At 36.1% G+C, this 20,589-nt stretch overlaps 1 protein-coding gene across 4 annotated transcripts in view; it reads left to right on the top strand.

Moving 5' to 3' along the window:
* The window catches only part of RELCH (RAB11 binding and LisH domain, coiled-coil and HEAT repeat containing), a 76,768-nt gene that overhangs the window by 35,303 nt on the left and 20,876 nt on the right, over positions 1 to 20,589 (top strand). For 2 of the 4 annotated variants that reach the window (XM_069008291.1, XM_069008288.1), the window contains exons 11-18: positions 6,971 to 7,083; positions 11,105 to 11,195; positions 14,903 to 14,974; positions 15,756 to 15,896; positions 16,395 to 16,559; positions 17,184 to 17,331; positions 19,264 to 19,420; positions 19,963 to 20,086. In XM_069008291.1, coding sequence (XP_068864392.1) covers positions 6,971 to 7,083; positions 11,105 to 11,195; positions 14,903 to 14,974; positions 15,756 to 15,896; positions 16,395 to 16,559; positions 17,184 to 17,331; positions 19,264 to 19,420; positions 19,963 to 20,086 — 1,011 coding nt within the window. Of the gene's footprint in view, positions 1 to 4,396; positions 4,489 to 6,970; positions 7,084 to 11,104; positions 11,196 to 14,902; positions 14,975 to 15,755; positions 15,897 to 16,394; positions 16,560 to 17,183; positions 17,332 to 19,263; positions 19,421 to 19,962; positions 20,087 to 20,589 lie in introns of those variants that run through there. The other 2 variants (XM_069008290.1, XM_069008289.1) reach the window with 2 other exon arrangements.

Raw genomic sequence — 20,589 nt, 5'->3', positions numbered from 1 at the left:
GTTCTGAAACTAGAAGAATGGTAGTATTTAAGATCTTACACTATCAATGTGTTAGGATTAGAGTGAAACAATTTTTTGATGGCTCCCTGAAATATCTTTGTTCTTTAAGCATTTGTCATTTTGAAATTGGTTGCAAAATCTTAAGCTGAAAATTACATGCTATGCATCTTCATTTCAGAGAAACTGAGTTTGCAGAGGTTGACAACCTCTCAGTAGTTTTTGTCCTTTAGCAGAGACTCAGAAGCCATTTTTCCTATGCTTTTAAACATCTTAAGGTCCGTAGCAGCCTGCCTGATCTGGTAGTAAGCAAATATTATAGTTGACATTCCTGAAATGATTTCTTATTTTTATATATTGGTGCAGCTTAATTGTTCTTTAATGTCTGTAGTTTAGATTCCAATGGAAGGTAAGAAAGAAGGAAAGACACAGTATTGAGTAGAGTGGCTGAGGGGATCATTTCAGTTGTTTCTATAAAAGCAGTTCAACTGGGTAAAATCAATAATGCATCATACAGGAAAATTGCCTCAAAGCAATTTGTAGTTATCAAAATTCATGTAACAACATATAAATTTAATTTTGTTTTCATCTCAAGCATCTAGGTTATCTTAACTCCCTGAAAATGTGTATGTCAGTATTTAGATTCATATGTGAATGCACTCACAAATAAAGGACATGTTGCAAGAAATCCACGTAAGTGAAATGAGCAGTAACAAAATGATAAAACCCAATTCTTAAAAAAAAAAAAAAAAAAGCTCATTGGTTGGGTATGCAGTCTGTGATAACACTTCTTGCAGATGAGCAGCTTGGGTTCATAAAAATTGATCTGCATTGGAATCTGCTTTCTCAATTATCTTTTTACCACTTAAAATACATTACAATAAAAAAAACGCAAAAGTAAAATCAGCCACCTTCAATTTGTTAACAGGTGTACCATAAATAAATTCCTTTGGCTAAAATGTAATTAGAGGGAAGCAGTCTTTTAAAATTTTTTGCAATAACTAATCAGTGCAATACTCATTTCTTCACACTTTCTAAGATATAAAAGTCAATGGTTTTTTGTCAGGAAACAAGAGTAACCTTGTATGTACAACTTCTGTACTCTGCAGTATGTAGTCCTTTAATGGAGTGATGCCCAGAGTAAATGTTTTGCCTAATATCTTATTACTCTTGTTCTTAATCAACACTTCTATTGAATTTTTTCCATCTTTCATCTCGCCCATTATTCCAGTATTAGTCTTTAACTTTCTTTTGTGTTATGCAAATTTAGCAAAATCATAATAGTAGTGGTCTACTGAATATGCACCACTAAATAGTTATACTGAGAAACTGTTATTTATAGAGTTCAACATGTTAAGAATAGAGTTTTGCTTTTATTTGTTTGTAAAGTTGAAGCTAAGATAGTGTTGAATTTTCAGTCTCTGAGTTGATGCCATTCTCAACTCCACTAGATCTCCACTGGAGATTGAAAGTAATCACATGAATGTGTGGTAACTGCATATAAATATCACCAAGGCACTTTAATTCTCTGGCATGTCTCTTAAAACACAGTAGAGTTGAGTATCTTACTACAAATTTTCATCTCAGTCTTATGCTTTAAAAGCCATAAAATACTGGCTTTGTTAAAGAAATGTAAAAGAATACTGTGTCAGATCTTGGCAGTATCCTTAATTGTCTGTTTCCAGGGTTGTGTCAAAAGAGATTTCTTTCTGGTTGGATATGGATAAAGGTACATAAACCTGAGTTGCTGGGCATGAAAATTGTCAGTTATCAATATCTTCTAGATGATCACTTTAATTTCACATTAAAGGGGAGAATAAAGAAATCTAAATGAACAATTACAATACTTTGTTACTCTGTTTAGGTTGCTCTAGGCTTCTGCAGATTGTTTCTAAAAAACAGGGGTAGTGTTGACCACAGCCTGTTTGCTGGTCCTTTTCTGGTATATGTGTTGTATTGGTGTTGGCTTGCAGGGCTTTTTTTCTGGGGGTGAGGGTGCTCCAGAAACATGAGACATAACCATTTTTTAAGTCCTTTTGTTCCTTTTTCCTTGATATGAGGGCCTAGCACAGCTTCCTTAGAGTAAAATAGCTCAGTCTCATAGAGTGTCCTTTTCATCTCTAGTCTGGAAGCTGAGGTCTTTTCACAATTTTTTCTATAAAGCTTACATAGGTCATGGATGCAAGGAGTTGAATTTTATGTTTATGAATTGAATTGCCTGCTTTTGTTGTATCACAAACTTTTATACATGTGTTTTCAAATAAACAATAGATACAGACAAAGAAGTACAAAGTTTTTTCACACCCACACCCTACCATTGATTCTTATGTAAAAGCATCCCTTTGGGATCTCTGAGAGGCTTACTTTGGATTCTGGAATAATAGTCTCACCCCATGAAAGGTAATTAGAGCTGTGATTTTAATATTAGTAAGATTAGTAGCACAAAGTTTTGAGTCATGCCGTAATCCTATGATTAAATATTTTTTTTGTTTTAAAACTAAAAGGATGAATTCTGAACTTCAAATACATTCTTGCCCAAGAAAGTCCCTATCAGTGGTTTGTTGGTACCTGCAGCTATTTCAGTTGCAGACAATAAGATTATTTTATTTTATTTACTTGTTGTCAGAGGCTAAGTTACAGAATAATTTTAACATAGCATTGGTCCACAATATAAGTATTGACTATTAAAGAGGATTAAAAGGAACACATTAACAAAATTGATCATGTCATCCTGGTTTATATACTGTCACCTTCTTGCAATATTAATACATTACTATTTGGAGTAATAAAAAATATTATTGTTTGAACCTACTGAAGTAACCAGTCTTGACACTTAACACTAGTTAAATTTATTCTTTGAGATAATTACTTTGCTTGTGAACATTCCAACAAGAAGACAGTAATAAATGAGAGCAACTAAAATGTAGAAGACTTGTTGGAATATTTAGCAAAACATAGATATAATGATGGAAACAACACTGACAGAAAATTCCTTGCTACCTTCTAAGATGCTCACTATATGATGCACTTTAAAAAAACCCAAAGTTTAATATTTTGTTGTAATACTTTTAATACGTAGGAGGAACTGTCTTGCATATAGTTTAGGTGGTACTACTTACTATTAAAAAGCCACATTCTTTTGACCATAATGAAAGCTACTCCATATGCCCATGTAGATGTTGTCTTTATTGAGAACTTTAATCAACTCAAGTAGTGAATCCTTTTCAAAGGTAATGGAGCAAGATGTTTAAGTTAGGAAGAAATTGTCCAGAGATACTATGGCGAGAAAAATGTGAGTTTTTCTTTGGAGAGACCTACGTGGAGAGTAATGCAGAAGCAGAGCAGAGAGAAGATGGGCTGTTTCAGTTCTCCTGTGCAGTGTGTTAGGTCAGCCTCATAGAATTGTCTGTCAGTCACCTGTAGGTAGCTTCTCTCACAGTAAAACCAAAATAACTTCTTTCAAAACATTCTATGTGTGGGTAGCTCTCAGATAAACTGCCTCAGATATGAACTTGGCTTTTCAGTAGTAGAGGTGGGACCTATGACACATAATGTTTTATTGCATCAAGCTGCAAGTGCTGACAATGTTTCGATGTCCGTCTGCTTGGAGTCTAACAGGAAAACAGTATCAAAGCTGTGGAAGTCTCTCTTCTTGCTCTGGCCATGAAAGTCACTAGTCACTCCTGTTGACTAACACCAACATAAACTATCAAAAGTTGTGTTCTGAAACTCAGAGGCAAAAGAGAAAAGAAGGACTTGGGGATGAACAGGATGTTTAGGAAGGATCCCAAATTAAATAGAGGGAGAATTGTTGGGTTTTTTTGAAACTTAGGTTCTTGCTTTATGACTGTCAGCACAAGTGGTATTCCTTCCCAAGGAATGCAGAGTGTTTCAAATAGCACTGGAAGTCCACTCCTTGATTATTAATAATTATATAGAGTCTCTATAACCATGTTGTGAACATTCCTTTTGAATTTAAACAGCCGAATACTAATCTTACCATGTCGTATTGGAAAATTACTACTTTCTATAGCTTCTCTGCTGGTTTCAAAATCTGAGATTTGTAAAACAAATCTACATCAAAGGTATGACCCTTAGCAACAGGAAGAAATGAGCTCAAACCTACCTGTAGTTTGGTTTTTGTAGTTAATGCTCCTGAATGTCCTGAGAAGAATCTGCCCCTTATGAGTCTTTGGGAGACTTCACTTGACCTGTCTTGTCCCTCTGTAGAGCATTTTTGTTCTTCTGGTCCCACAGTCCTCTTTGCTTCCAGTTCTGCCTTGCTGTCCATGAGGGCTATAGGGAGTACAGAAAACACTGTTCAAGACTTCTCACTGTTTCTCCACTCCCCTTAATAGAAGGAACTGTAGAAGCACTGATGCAGCGTTGCAGAGAACACTCTCTTCTCCCATAGTATGCATGAGAGAATGTGACCAATGGACAAGAAAATACAGCTAATTCCGTCAGCTATAATAACCAGCTTTCTGCAAGGTAAAGAACCAGCCTTGTATCTGCCCCATGTCAATGCTGTTAGGTTACTCATTAGCCTTTTGGACACAAGGCAGTAGTTTCTAGGTGAATATTCTCAGGTGTTTTCCTTCCATGCAGATTCAGCTGAAAAAAGACAACTTGAACTTCCTTACATTCAATAAGAAGCTTAAAAAAAAGCCCTCCTCATTTCACTGTTTTAAAATCTAGCAGTAGTTCTGAGTAAGCAATTGAGATTTTTGAGTAGGTACTCAAACATAGTAAGAAAGTGAAGTCAATGTGTTGGTTTCAACAGATGAAACAAAAACCCCATAAATGTCCCATTTCATGGGGTATATTCTTTATTAAGTTTTTCATAGGAGTATTTAAGAATACTTGCAAGAGCAGTTGAGTAACGTGAACTTAGGGTAGATTTCAGAAATTTAGGTTTCACTTAAGTAACAGGGATTTTTTTAGCTTTAAGTTTTATAATGAGCTTATTCTTTATGGTGAAGGTAGTTATTTTCTTCTGTATCTACAAATTGCAATCAGATTTCCTATTTAAAAGATTTTACTTTAATGTATAAGTGATGGTATTTAGAGTGGTGTTTGGGGTGGGTATTATTTTAGTAATATTCCTTCAAATCTTTTTGAATTAAAGCAGTGTTTGCAGGAGAGAAAATGATTCTGTGTAGTACAAAAAAAAAAAGTTAAATCAGTTAAACTCCCTGACTTCCCAGAACTTTAAATGAGCAAAAATCTTAAGTATCCAAAAATAATAAAATCTAACATGCAGATTCTAGAGGGAAAGAAGCTCTCAGCTGAAGAAAATTATTTAGTTCTTCATGCAATTTAATTTGTAAAGTTTCTTTAATGCATGTCTGCAGTTCATGTTATTTTGTGTTGTGCTACACTTATTTAAAACCAACCCCCTGTTACTCTTAAAAGTATTAAGAAATGGAAATGTTCAAATTATTCAAATTTATTTTTTATTTCTCCTTTTCTCCTTTTAGATTTTTTTAAGCAATAGGTAGGATATTTCCATGTTTTTTCCTCTGTCATAAATTCCCTAATCTGTATCATAATTGAGTTAAATATTGCCAAAATATCTTCCAGAATCACAGAACGTTAAATACAGTTTAGGTTGGGTCTTGGTCATCTTTGGGGATGGAAAATGGCAAACTAGGTAGAATTCTTGTAAAATGAAAAAAAAGCTTATCAGCAGTTGACTAGCTTAGACACTGCTCTAAAATGGAGTATTGTTCTATGTTTAATATAAACATAACTCCTGCTGTTGAGGAAAATACAAGTTGAGTAGTGAGGATGTTGTCAGTGGTGCCTCCACAAGTCCACAAGAGCATCATGATTAGGTCACTTTGAATGTCTGCAAGAAGAAATTGACAGCTCCCTGCAAAGTCATTCCAAACCACCACAGATTTTTCCAGGTTTTATATAATCTCTCCTACTAACATTAGATGTGTTTCCCTCTGACACCTGCTTATTTGTCACAACTTAATAATTCACAAAAAGTCTTTCTGCTGAAAATGGCTCCAAAGTACACAGCAGGTGTGCAAGGTAATTTCCAGATTACTTGCGCATGTTTTTTGCAGACACTGAGGTTTTTCTTATTCTTTTTTTCCTGACCTCCCAGTGTGATGTTTCTGTTCCTAGGATATTAAATCACCTAGAAACTGTCTGCTTCCAAATTCAGTTGGAGTAAAAGCTCACATCAACAAGGTCAAGGGAAGGGACTTCCAGATAATGTTTTAGAAACATTTGTTTCTTTTGGGAATGAATACCATGAGCTTTGTAGGCATATTTAGAACAGAGAAGGTCCTCACTATGAAGATCCTCATATTTTCTCTTGGTGTTTTATATAGTATTTTCTTCATAATTTGTTCCTTAAGGGATTTTAATTGCTCCAAAAAGAAAATTCAGCTTCAGAGATTGGTTCTGTATGGAAAAAAAAAAATCATAGAACCTTTACAAAAATCAGATCATTCTCAGTCGACACAAAATCTGTCTGCAGGTCACCTTTACCAATGTATGTTTCTCAATGCTTATTCAAACTTGTGCACAAAACTGTGTGCACATTTAATTGGAAATTTTAATCTTTAACTCCGTGGCATTTTCTTCATAGGAGCTTTGTTCCATAGATGTCTGTGGAGCTTCAGTTCAGTAGGTAGTGAAAACAATTGAAGCCATGATTGTTCTCTTAATTCTGGTTACAGGTGACCTGCATATGTTAATTGTAATCTTTGCAGAGCTTTTCATTTTATGTGCCTGTTCTTCCCTGATTTCTCCTAGCAGGAAAATAATTCTAACTTTTGTAGACCTTCACTTCCCCAGGTCACTTAATAAGACATCACGACTCCAAAGTATCTTTTCTAACTTTTTTGATGTTATATGGTGTTAAATTTATCTTCTTAGTTTCTTTTGTTGTTAATGAATGTATGCCCAAAGCGATTTTACTTTGTTTGGTTTTCCCCTACCCACAACTTTTTAGGAATTGATCCCACTCATACTGTGTACAGCCTGCCTCCATCCTGAGCCCAAAGAGAGAGATCAGCTTCTGCACATACTGTTCAATTTGATCAAACGACCAGACGATGAGCAAAGGTGTGTTTGCACTTGTGTGGTGTGGGACAAGCAGGAGCATTTTTCTCTGTCCAAGCAGCAGAACTAATAGAAATTGGATATTATTGGGTGGTATTAAACAAGTTTCATTTAAGCTGATATTTTGCTTGTATAGTGTTGACAAATTTATGCCAACTTCAGGATTTTCCATTTCCATGACCTGTGCTTCCTAGTTACTGAAATGTAAGAATGTGGTTGTAAGCTGCAGTACAACATTTCAGTTCCTTTTTTTGTTTAATGATGAACTTTAACTGTTTTGTTAAATCAGAACAGCTTTTTTTTTTAAACCTGTCTTAGTGATCTACATGTTTGTTAAGATAACCACCACATTTCTTTGCAGAAAATAGTGTTCCTTCTACTTATGGCTCATTACTATGGTAGCAATAAAAAATTCAGAAGAATGTAGCAGTGATCTACGTCTGAGAAGTGTTAAGAAATTTGTTTCATTTTGGTTAAGACTGAAACAAATTGCACCTTTTTTTTCTATAAATTTAATTCTTCCCTAATGCTCGGGAAATCTGACTTTGTACTGATCTTGATGAGAATATCCTTAAGGTTGAAAGACAGTACCCAAGCTGGTATGTTTCCTTCTCTAACTGTGGAAAGATGTTTCATGTGTGATCTGTAGCTCTTCTGTTATTTTCATTAGAGATGTTTTGTAAAGCATCTGTATCTTTTGTTGCTCTAGGCTGTCTTTAGACAAAATAGGTTTTATGAAATAGGTGGAAAGCATTTCTTTTGGAGATTCTCCAAAACTGAAGTGTTCAGGCATTGTTTTAAACTGTTCCCATGGTAAAATTTAGAGATTAGGTATAATTTAAAGCCATGGCTTTGGAGATTAAAAAAAAAAGCCTAAATAAACAAAAGCAACTTGTAGCGTAGTGGCACCATGCAGATGGAAATTATGAGGAGATGCAATCCTGGTTCTACTTCAGAGTCATTAGAAATCTGCTTCTGAAATGTTTTGAATGTCTCGTGTGGATTGAGAAGCTAAATTAATTTGTGGTTGAAGGGGAAAGAAATTACATCTCACTTGGAGTCTCTTGTGGTTAATTTGTTACAGGATTGGTAGCCTATCGAGTAGACTTTTCGTAGCCCCCTTTAGGTGCATTAGGTGTGTCTTTTCCAGCAGTTAAGAAAGAAGAAAAAGCTTTTTTTCCTTGAATTTGTTCATTTTTTATTATGAATTAGAGATTTATATATAAAAATTACTTGTTTTCATCAGAAATTTGGTAAAAATAGTCTGCCATAAACTCCAGGACAATGCCATAAAACTCCAGAAAAATGCCATAAACTCCAGGACAAAACATGCATATACATAATATACATTTGCACACATAAAAATAATAGTTGATTTTAAAGGTACCATAACCTGATGGAAAACCAGTTAAGATTCCATTAAATAAAAGAGATTCTGAATACTTAAATAATATTAATATTATAATAAGTATATTTATATTAATATAGATTTAATATTCTATTTAATAATTAAATAGAAAATACTTATTCAGAATTTCAGGGGGGGTGTATTTATAGATTTGTATGGTAGTTTATTATGCATGCTTTGTTTTTATCTAAATACATTTAAGTAATGTTTTAGCAGTCTTGTGCAATATGAAGTGAGCAAAGACATTCAGATTTAGTCACCAGAACGATTATGTCAATTGTCTCTTGTTATTTGTTTACCTTCTGCTACACTGTACAGGCCTACTACATTGTACCTTGGTGTAGCAGCTGATTAGTTGATGACATTTTTAATTTGCTAAATGCAAGAGACTGAAATGTGACATTGCATTTCTAAGAAGGAACCCATTAAAAGAAGTATTTTATTTTACAAGGTCAAATATCTGAAGTATGTTTACAATTATGCAGAAAGCCTGGATTATGCCTCTTGCCTATGGGAGATGCTTTTTGGTGCTTGGCATATTGCTGTAGTCTTGTACACTAACCTTATATTTAACAAGGCCACTTTTATCCTCAAGGCTTTGCTCGTTAATGTCCCATTCAACTTTTAAAAATGTCTATCAATTTCTCTTTTGCAAAGGAACAAAAATGTGTTCACATAACCTCCTTTTTGTACAATTATGGTAGTTTTGGAGGCTAGGAGCCATGAAGAAGTGATATTAATGTTTGCCTCTAATAGGACAAGATTAAAACCTTGCTTCAGTTACCTCTTATTGAGATCCTTATATCTTTCCCTGAAATGCTGACTCTTATCATATACCATTAAAATGGTTGCAGTAAAATATGTAAAATATTATTTTCAAATATTTTTGAAATATCTTCAAATTCTCATCTCTGTAGGCAGGGCAAAAGGAAATCTGACTTAATTTTGAGATTTCAAATCTTTTTTTAAAAGGTTTGATTTAAGAAAAAATACTTTGTTTTATCCCATTTCTAATGCAGAAAATTTCAAGGGATTGCTGTGTTCTGCTGTTTTCTAATATGTTAAAAATGTATAGTCTGTTGCTCAGTTCTGTGATTAGGTGCAGTGTATAGAACCAAAGATAGTAACTCAAATGCCTGTTTTGTTTGCAGTAGAACCCAGAATTACCACAGGCCTTTGTCTCCATATTGCTGAGTCTTATCTAACCATTTTTGTTTTCTCCCTACTTTTTACCTTGATCAAAGGCCTGGTTCTCTGAATGTGGTAGTGAGGTAAAAAACCCAAATACACACAACACAAAACAAAAGAGTTTGCTCTGATTGTTTGCCTAAAGAATGCTGGGATTAAAATGAAACAACCTTTTTGATAGGATCTTTGTCCTAAAAAATTCTTAAAGCAAATGAATCTTTTTTTGATGGTGTATGTTCTCTAAGGGGTTCAAAACTAACCAGCAGAATCTCTGCCTTTCAACCTTAAGGGGTGCTATTGGTACAGAAAAAATTTAGGAGTTTAGACATGACACTAAAATGGTAACAAATTAATTCTGGCTTACATTTCTTAGTGTAATAATAATAAACTCTGAGTAGTGTCCTAATCTTACTGAGGAGGTGATAAAATTGAGTCTCATGTCCACACATTATCATTTGAAACTGGGTATTTAAGAGTTCATGTAGGCACTAAAAGTAAATAGGACGGGTGAATTGCATTCAAAGTTGGTATTATTCCAATCCTATCAACAGGAGAAATAGAAGTAAAAAACATCTTAGCAAGATAGCCATTCATTAAATAAAGTATCACAAATGACAGTTAAGTACAATCTTACTGAAATACCTCTGTGTCTATGAAATGGATGGAACAGTGAAATAGATGGAACAATGGCAATTTCTTGCAATCCTTAATGAAAGATAAAAAATGTAAGAATATGAATACAAATAACAGGTGATGATAGATACTACTGGTTGATTACTTGCTTTTTTAGTGAGCTTTGGAAGATTTCTCACAAGAGTGAAGTCCAGTATTTTGTGTGAGATGACAGTAACTTGCATGTTAGAATGTTGCAAAACTGTCATAAAGAAACAAGCTTCTTGCTTTGAAGAAAATTCATTCCACCTCACAAATGCTTCTAAGTAAAATCAAATTACTTCCATAAAATACTGATAGTATGATAGTATTAGGTAATTTAGATCCTTTACTGCATGATAGTATTCAGTACTAAGAATTAAATGAGAGATTTAATCAGAGACTCCCAATCTCAGATGTTCGAAAATCAGAAATACCCAAATCAGAGATTCTCAGACTGGTTTATGGAGTTGAGGATCTGCAAGATTTTGGGAAAGGCATTTTGAATATAAAACAAGGTAAAATCATAGAATAGTTTGGGTTGGGAGGGACATTGAAGGTCATGTAAGCAAATCCATACCCTGCAATGAGCAGGGATAATAGTGGCTTTCAATTTAATATTTAGTCTGTAAGTCAGTGTGAATGGTGTGAAATCTTGACTGCGACTGCAGACAGCTATCTATTGCCTGTCAGCATGTGCTTTTCCTAACTTAAAGAACATATGTTATATATTACAGAACTTCATAAACAGATTAAACTTTAAATTTGTATTTTCAGACAGATGATACTGACTGGGTGCGTGGCATTTGCCCGACATGTTGGACCAACACGTGTAGAAGCTGAACTTTTACCGCAGTGTTGGGAGCAGGTAACTGATTATTGTTTGCTTTACGCTCCAAAATCAACTAAATGTTCATAAATTTGACTTTTATTTGTTTGAGGAGAAGGTTTTGGGTTTAGTTTACATTGAATGGCAGTTCAAAATATTTTTCAAAAAGATACTGGAATGTTCTTTGCTCTCATCATATATATTTTTATCTAACGTTACACATACTTCAGAAGCAGAAAGCTTATTAAAGACTATCTGGAGATTGTAGTTACCTGCTTGTACTTGAATAAGCTTGTTATATGGAAGTGTAGGTAAGCCCATGTTCATCATCAATGTTGTGTAACCTATTGCAGGTACCTGTGTAGGTACCTTCATAATTTTACTGTACCTTCCAGCCTGTTGGAAATCCATTTTCATTCAAATATTTTATTTGCTGATTCTTTTTATGTTGTATTAAGTCCCTGGAGCAGTGTCCACACTTCAGCTAGTTTAAATTCTTAAACAGAAAATCAAAGACCAAAGTAGTCATAAGCAAGTCTCTTGTAGATGGGCACCTGTGAGATGAGCCTGAAGTTTACATGTCACTTGTAGAATCACAGTGATCTTTTTCACAGATACTCTAAATTATTAGAAATAACTGAACAACCAAACTGAAATGTTTTTACTGTTTCATCTGAGGTACAGAAGCAGAACAACATGAGTTCAGGTGAAAATGTGTTGTTATTTTCCTACCACAGTAAAAGAAATTGAGTTGATCATTTCCTGAAAAGACAATGAATAACTAAGCCATGACAGAGTGGGAATGCCTGCTTTGATGGCAGAGTCTTTCTGGTCTGGTAGTTTTCTACTGTTTCTTGCATAACACAGCAATCTGTGTTTCACAATAAAGTCTAAGCTTTAATAGCCTTAATGCTTTCTGACAGTAGAAGTACAAATTATATGCAGCATTTGTGCTCGTTGTGAATGACTGATGTATCTGTTGATTGAGAGGTCTCATGACAGTAGTAGTTTGAAAGGAGCCATACAAAGAATTCGGTATTTTTGCCTAATTTTGTAAGCAACATTTTGTTTTCTTAGTCCTTAAGAAATTTAAACTGTTTGAAAAAAACTATCTCACCTCAGTAAGAGCACATTTTTCTCATCCACTTCTTGCTAATTGCTGATGCAAAAGAGAAACTAGTCCAGGTGTAACAGTACAGCATATCAGACTGCCAAGTTCTATGTCGTAGTGCACTTATGTAATGCAGTTTGCCAGACTTTATTTGCAGTGCTGGAACCAAGTCATTATTTTCTCCCGTGAAATACCAGCTGAATCTTATTGTCACAAGCTTTAAGTTTATAGAAGAAACTCAAGTATAGACATAATTTTCTACTTTTCGCAGTAGATGTGTAAATCATGAAAAGGATTCATGCCCTTGGTCTCCAACCAAAATCTATTTACAGATGCAAAGGACTGGGCCCTCAGAAAATTCATTTTCATTGATATCTTCTGGAGCTCAGAGTTATCAGGCTAGTCTTTGTAAACTCTCTACCTGCTCTTTTGCAGGTAAGACTTGGTAACTGACTCAGTTTAGTGGAAGGCTCTGTGAATGCTAAAAAGGTCACTCAAAACTAGTGACCAGTTATTGGCTTCCAAAACTGGAATACTGCTTAATAAATACAAAAGGAAAATAAATTGTAATAAACATTTTAGCTACATTTAGTTTCCAAGGGCTGCTTATCTTCCTTGAAGACAAACCTGACAGAAATTTGAGTCTTTTTTCCTCTAGTATGTCTTTGCAATATCAAGGGTGATATTTATATTGCCCTACCAGACCACCTAAACCAGCTGAAACTAGTCATTGCTGTTTCCCTCAGAGCTCCAGAAGAGGATGTGTATCTCTGTTGCCAGTGGGGAATTTGCATTTGAAAAGATGGCACATAAGTCAAAGATTTTACAGAATAATAAAAAAATTAGGGTTGGAAGGGACCTTAAAGACCATCCATTTCCAAGCCCCATCCAACGTGGCCCTGAACACTTCCTGGGCAACTTGTTCCAGTGCCTCACAACCTTCACAGCCTAGTAGGTTTTAAAGCAGCCTCTCACTTGTCCATAGTATTTTTCATCTATGAAATCTCCCTACTTCCAAAAATTATTACAGGTGCTCTAGATGAATGCATGCAAAATACTGATAGACACATTCAAAGAACATTCTCTCATGCTTGAGACTTCAGTTTGGTCCTGAAGCTTATGATTTATTAATTTAAGTTTCTTTGAAATCTTTTTCACACTTCATTCTTGAGAGAATTCTCAGTAATTTCATACCAGAACAGCTAGAATCAGGCATCGTTGCTGAGTGTGCTGAGAAAGTCATCTCAGAAAGTTGTCAGGTTGGTTGTGTGTCATTTTTTCCATATAAATACATGCTGGCTATTTCCAACCACCTTCTTGTCCTTCGGATGTTTGGAATTGTTTCGTAAGACTGATTGCTCCAACACCTTCCCAGGAGCTGGTGTGAGGCACACTGGCCTGTGTTTCACTGGGTTCCCTGTCTTGCCCTTCCTGAGGGTAGCAGTGACATTTGCTTTGTTCCAGTCCTCAGGAACTTCCCCCATTGCCACAACATCTTGTTAATTGTCAAGAGTGTTCTTGGAATGACATCAGCCAGATCCCTGAGCACTCATGGATACATCCCCCTCAAGGCCCACAGACTACTGTATGTCCAAATTCTTCAAATGTTTCCTGACCTGCTAGTTTTCTGCCAAAAGTCCTTCTTGTGCCAGAATTTGGCATGGATTTTAGGGACTTCAGACTACTGAAGGCAGGTGTTTCAAGACAGAGACAAAGGCGGCAGTGAGAACTTTGGTCTTTTTTCATGGTGAGATGGCTGCCTCACCAAGGTTATACACTGCATAGCAAGAAAGAAAGAAACAGTTGCACCATATGCTGCATATCCTATATTATCTGACAGCAGCAAAAAATTCACATTTTGCTCTCAGCATTTTACCGTAAAATTTTTTTACTCACAAAGTGTATTGAAATATATTGCTTGTTTCATTGTACAGCCATTACACAGGCCACTAGATCTGACTCCAGCAGAATGCAAACTTGATTCCAAAGTGTCAATATTAAATTTATAAGGCAGAATTTTCAAGCAACTTTTGAGTAGAAAGGGAAAATAGCACAGGATCAAGAGCTTCTTGGTAATATGAATTGTTTTTAGAGGTGTGACATATTTATGCTGGACTTGAGAGCAGAACTTGAATAGCATGCAAATGAGTTCGGCTTTGTACAGGTGTCTTTTTTTGACTCTGATTCCTCAGCAAGGCCTGGGCAGCTCTGCTACACTGGTTGGCTCAGAGCACTAGAGGGCACTTGTGTAGCTCTTGGAGGAACAGTGCTCCTGGAGGGCTTCATAAGACAAAGTATTTCATTTCATGCCAGTTCAGGAGTTATGCAAATTGTTTAGAGTACAGCAGCTCATACCCTGCTTTCCTTTTCATTGCATATGCATCCATGCTTCTCATATACATATGTGCTTCTCTGACTCTTCCCTTCCTATAAGCACTGGTTTACAGGACAGCTGCTTTACCTTTATACCTCAGTGCAAGTATTTGAGGCTGCTTAGTACCCAGGTGCAACTTCTGTGAGTTCAGTCAGTGTTTACTGAAGAGGTGCAGACACATGCCTCCATTGCAGTTCATTCTAACAAATTTTGAACGTTGGTTACTGCAAAGCAAATAGTCCATCTGTTTCTCTTTACCAGATCAACCACAAATACCCAGAGCGACGGCTACTGGTAGCAGAATCCTGTGGAGCTCTAGCACCTTACCTTCCAGTAAGTATTAATAGACTCTGAATACCTGCTAGTGAAAACAAAGTAAAAATCTGATGCATAATGTAAGCATCCTTTATAATTTTAAACCTTACCAAATACGTATGTTATGCATAGACAGTCACTTTGCTACTTTGTACCACACGTGAGATTCACTAAGTCACTTTAAGAAGGAGAAAGTTTATAACGAAGTACAGGTTAATCTAGCTATAAAATGTTTCTAAAAACAATACGAATACTTGTTTCAGTAAAAATGATGTAAAAAAGAGATTATTAGGACCAGTTAAGGAAACAATCTATGAAAAAAGAATTGGCACTCAACTGTAGCATTCTTCACTCACTGTGGAATGGTACATCAAGAGTGCTGCCAGTTGGAAGAAGCAGCGAAAATTACATCAGTGGTAAACTAGAATTTGAAGCTTCAGAGAAAGGGGTGGGGGGAGGGAACCTAAATTAAAACTCCCACTTCTCCAATTTAGCAATGCAGTGATTATGTAGTGAGTCTAGGTCTATAGTAGTTTTATTGCTGTTAGTTGTTTTTGGTTCCGTGTGAATTAAGGGACCTTAGTTCTGTGCTTAGTAGGACAAAAGTCTCTAATGAAGCTATTGACATTTTCTATTCATTCATCTTCTGTTGTAAAAACTGAACATGTAATATTCATAGAGGAGTCTATGGTTGGAGAGAGGGACACTAATAGAAGCACAAACTATTTGTAATAGTCGGTACAAACCCACATTTCTTGTTTCATTGAATTTAACAAATGTGTTTCTTGTTTACAAACAGAAAGAAATTCGTAGTTCATTAGTACTTTCCATGCTGCAACAAATGCTAATGGAAGATAAGGCAGATCTAGTACGAGAAGCTGTGATCAAAAGCCTTGGCATCATTATGGGCTATATTGATGATCCAGATAAATATCAACAGGTATAATTTGGTTTGGGTTCTGTATGGATAAAATGCTTTCTAGTGATATTTCATGAACAGGGGGTTGTATAATAATAGGAGGTTGTATAAATTCCTGCGTTTTTATCAAGTCTTTCCAGATACTTTTAAAAATTATGATAATTTATATGAATGTTGATTTTACTATATCGCCAAGACAAAACAGAAAAACTACAAGTAGCATTAGAATTTCAGGTGTAAGCCTTATACAGAAGCTGCTCTAATAGCTCATAATTTCCCTTTAAGAACATACCACTTCACTGCCCACCTGATATTATTAGCCAGTTTGATATCATCACTTGCTAACACAGATTCGTTTGCTACAACAAAGCCTACCTGTAGGTCAGCTTAATGCTGCCCAATAATGTTTCAGATAAGTGAAAATGAAGAACTTTTCTGTTTGAGTTTTTGAAGTCAGAGTGGTAAAACATGTATATAAATTTTTGAGAAATAATAGCATTCTTTAATGTCTTTTACCAGGGTTTTGAGCTGCTGCTTTCAGCTTTAGGAGACCCTTCAGAACGTGTGGTTAGTGCAACACATCAGGTATTTTTACCTGCTTATGCTGCCTGGACAACAGAACTGGGAAATCTACAGTTCCATCTTATACCTACACTGCTTAATAAAATTGAAAAATTGCTCAGGGTATGTTCTCAGCTGTTTCTACATTGGAGAATTTTCTTTGTATTCTGTACTTGTACTGTGGAAGAAGGTAAAAAAAAAACAAGAAAAAAGCCCAAAACCTCCCGGACTAAACATACTCTTCTTTAATAATGTTTTGTTTTATAGCCTAATAGCATTTGCCCCATGTTTAAATTGTGTAGATTTTAGTAAACTGCAGTTTTTATTAAATAATCAATAGAAGTATATTTGAATGGTTATGATAGGTCATTTCCAATTATGATCCAGTTTGCACATTTCATTTGATAGATATCTCAAAAGTTCTGGAAAAATTTGGTTTTTAGGTGCCTTGGTCTCTGAGGCAAAGGATCCACATTTCCAAAATGTGCTGAAAAACGTTCTTTCAAAATATCAGTCTGTTTATCAGCATGAGGTGCTAAATGCCAAAGGCTGTATTGCCTGAATCTTTTGAGTAGAGGTGACTTAGGGGTGACAAAATATGCTTATTGTTAGGCTAAATCGCTTTATAATTAGCGTGTATGTGTAGTAGCTCATCACAGATGTGTTGATGTCTTGCCACGGACTACATGCCTAAGGAACAGATCATCCAAATTGAAAACTTTCAAGTAAATGTCCTATTTGTTTTAGGAAGGAGAACATGGCTTGGATGAACATAAGCTCCACATGTATCTGTCTGCCCTGCAGTCATTGATTCCGTCACTGTTTGCACTGGTGCTACAGAATGCACCTTTTACAAGCAAAGCTAAACTTCAGGGAGAAGTACCACAGATAGAAGGTAAATGATTAATTTCTGATACATGGATTCTTTTCATATTGGTCTGCCTTAGCAAACTCTTAAGTAATGCTTCTTTTTTCCACCCCATGCTATGCTCAAGACACCTGATTATCACCAAAAAAAAAAAAAAATTGTCTGTTTTTCTCTACTTCTTATACAAAGCTTTTAGAAAGCAAAGCAATTTTTAATTGTACTTCCTAAAGGTTTCTGAATAACTGATTTCCATTAATAGTCAACAATAGCTCAGGAAGGCTGGCCTCAGTTTCAGTTAATTCTTACAAATTTATGTAGTGGGAAAAACATGGCATAATGCAGCAGCATCACCATCTGTTGTCTATCTATGTAATATCTTAGAAGACCGTCCCATCTCTGGCAGTGTTCAAGGCCAGGTTGGGTGGAGCTTTGAGCAACCTCGTCTAGTGGAAGGTGTCACTGCCCATGGTAGTAGGGTTGGAACTACATGATCTTTAAGGTGCCTTCCAACCCAAACCACTCTATGATTGAATGGCGTCATGGTGAAGTTGTCCTTAGATCAGCAGTCCTAGTCTGTAGAGTGTTTTCTACTGTTGCAAATACTTTTTAAAGATGTTACTGGTAACACCTGCCACGTGCTGATAATAGTGCTGTGTGTGAAGATGCAAAGAAAAGGTAAAAACTTGAAGGAGAATTTGGAAAGTAGTTAGTGGTACATTACTGTCTGATACTCCTTTGAAAATGCTAAACATGCCGTGGTAAGGTTCATCTAGCTGACTTGAGTAATTTGAAGATGAGCACTTTTTCACTGAGTGATTACTACTTAAATAAGGCATTCAAAAATTTCAGGTTTCAGGCTAGTCTTCTCCAGGCTGAACAAGCACAGCTCTTTCAGCCTTTCCTCATAGGAAAGGTGCTCTGTCTTTTTGTTCACATTTTTGTAGCCCTCCTTGGGACTTGCTCCAACAGGTCCATGTCTTTTCTGTACTGGAGACCCCAGAGCTGGATGCAGCACTCCTGGTGGGGTCTCATGAGAGAGAAGCAGGGGGGCAGAATCACCTTCCTCATCCTACTGACCACGCTGCTTTGGATGCAGCCTAGGATAGTGTTTTCTGGTCTGCAGGCAAATATTGCTGGGTCATGTCCAGTTCTATCACTCACCAGCACCCCCAAGTCTGCTCTCAATCCCTTCATATCCCACAGCATGTATTGGTGCAGAGTGTTGCCCTGCCCCAGGTGTGCAGCACCTTGGCCTTTGAGCCTCATGAGGTTCCCATGGGCCCATTTCTCAAGCTTGTCCAGGTCCCTCTGGATGGCATCCTGTCCCTCAGATGTGTCAACTGCACCACTCAGCTTGGTGTCATCTGCAGACCTGCTGAGAGTGCACTCAATCCCTTTGTCCATGTCATTAGTGAAGATAATGAACACTACTGGTCCCAGTATGGACCCCTGAGAGACACAGCTTGTCACTGATGTCCGTCTGGACATTAAGGCATTGACCCTATCCTCCAGATGTGACCATCCAGTCAATTCCTCATTCACTGAAAAGCCCATCCATCAAATTCATATTTCTCCAGTTTAGAGCAGATGTTTTGGGAGACTGTCAAAGGCCTTACAGCAGTCCAGATAGGTGACATCTATAGCTCTTCCTGTCCGCAGATGTAGTCTCTCCATCACAGAGGGCCACTAGGTTGGTCAGGCAGAGTTTGACCTTGGTCAGACTGTGCTGGGTGTAATAATAACATAACCTCCCTCTATTGGTATTTTCTCTTTTTAACTGAGGGTTACATAATCTCTTCAGAGGTGATTTTAACTCACTGATTTTTAACAAGCAAATTGATAACCTCATAGAAAAGGCACTTAATGAGTTTCACAGTTTCATAGCTGTTGTTTCTGACATCGCCTCCGTGGTCTTTTCATCTTCTTTCGTTCATGGTTGCTTGGTCTGTGCTGTTACAGTCACTAGGTTTCCCCGACCCGTGTCGCCTCTTCAGGACGTCGCCATCATAATTGGAAGCCGCGAACAATTGGCGGTGTTGTTGCAACTGTACGACCATCAGCTAGAACATGAGGGCACCACAGGCTGGGAGACCCTGTTATGGGTAGTGAATCAGCTGTGAGTTAATTTGTGTCTTAGGATACCTAATTTTAACATGTGTCAAAGTTAATAGTTCCTAAGCATGGTCATGTTTAACAATTACTGAATATAAGAGTGCTAAGAATGATTGTGTTTGAGAATTACTAAAGAGGAAACTTTGAATTTATTTTAGGAGTTCTAATTTTCATGTTGAATTGACTTTGATTTTATTCAGAAAATATCAAGTCTAGCAGAACATGTAGGTTACTGTTTTCACTGGAAATTGTTTATTTTATTTTTGCATTGGTATGGTTCTCTAATGAAGTAAAGATTTTTGTATTCTGACTATCTCATGATAGCAACAGATCTTTGAAAATATGGGTCAGACTTTTCTGGCACTTAAACTCTTGGTTTCTTCACAGGTCAGGAACTGTACAGAACATGTAGTTAGTTTTACTAGAACCAGTAGTGCTGTGTGTGTGCATGTATTTATTAATATAAACAGTAGATATACAAATGTAAATGGACAAAAGCAAAAAATCAGAGTAGGATTTACTATCCTTTCATTTCCTGATTTTTAGGCTACCACAGCTTATAGAAATAGTTGGCAAGATCAATGTAGCATCAACTGCCTGTGTCCATGAATTCTCTAGATTTTTCTGGAGACTTTGTAGGACATTTGGGAAAATTTTTACAAACACTAAGGTAAGATATTACCTTAAATATTCTACATAAAGAGTACCTTGATAACACATATTCTCTATATTTACGGTATGTCAGAACACCCCCACTTTGTGACCATTTGTATTTTCATGTCACACTGATGCTTTTCTATAAGTACATTTAAACCTGCTATTTTTAGAGTTCTATTTGTGTCCTATTTTGGTTTTGGTCATTTTGGAATGACCTTCTTATCTTGCTCAACCAGGGACAATTTTTTTTTTTAACTTTCTCATTCTTCATATTTCCTTTGTGAATGACAGAGAGAGTGAAAGAGATCATCCTAATTCTGGTTATTTAACAACTTTCTTTCTTCAGAGCAGCATACCATTCACTCTTTGTGGTATCCATAAGTACTCCAGCCTTACTTGATTAAAAAATTTAAAATCGATGCCTTCCCGGCCTGAAATATTTTCTGTAGGTGATTTCTAAACATTTTTATCAAGGAATTATGTAATAGTTCTCAGTAAAATAACTTCTGAATATAA

The sequence above is a fragment of the Aphelocoma coerulescens genome, chromosome 2 (assembly GCF_041296385.1).
Source record: "Aphelocoma coerulescens isolate FSJ_1873_10779 chromosome 2, UR_Acoe_1.0, whole genome shotgun sequence".
Lineage (NCBI taxonomy): Eukaryota > Metazoa > Chordata > Aves > Passeriformes > Corvidae > Aphelocoma > Aphelocoma coerulescens.
The sequence above is the reverse complement of the archived record's forward strand: the minus strand, read 5'-3'. Positions and strand labels throughout refer to the sequence as shown.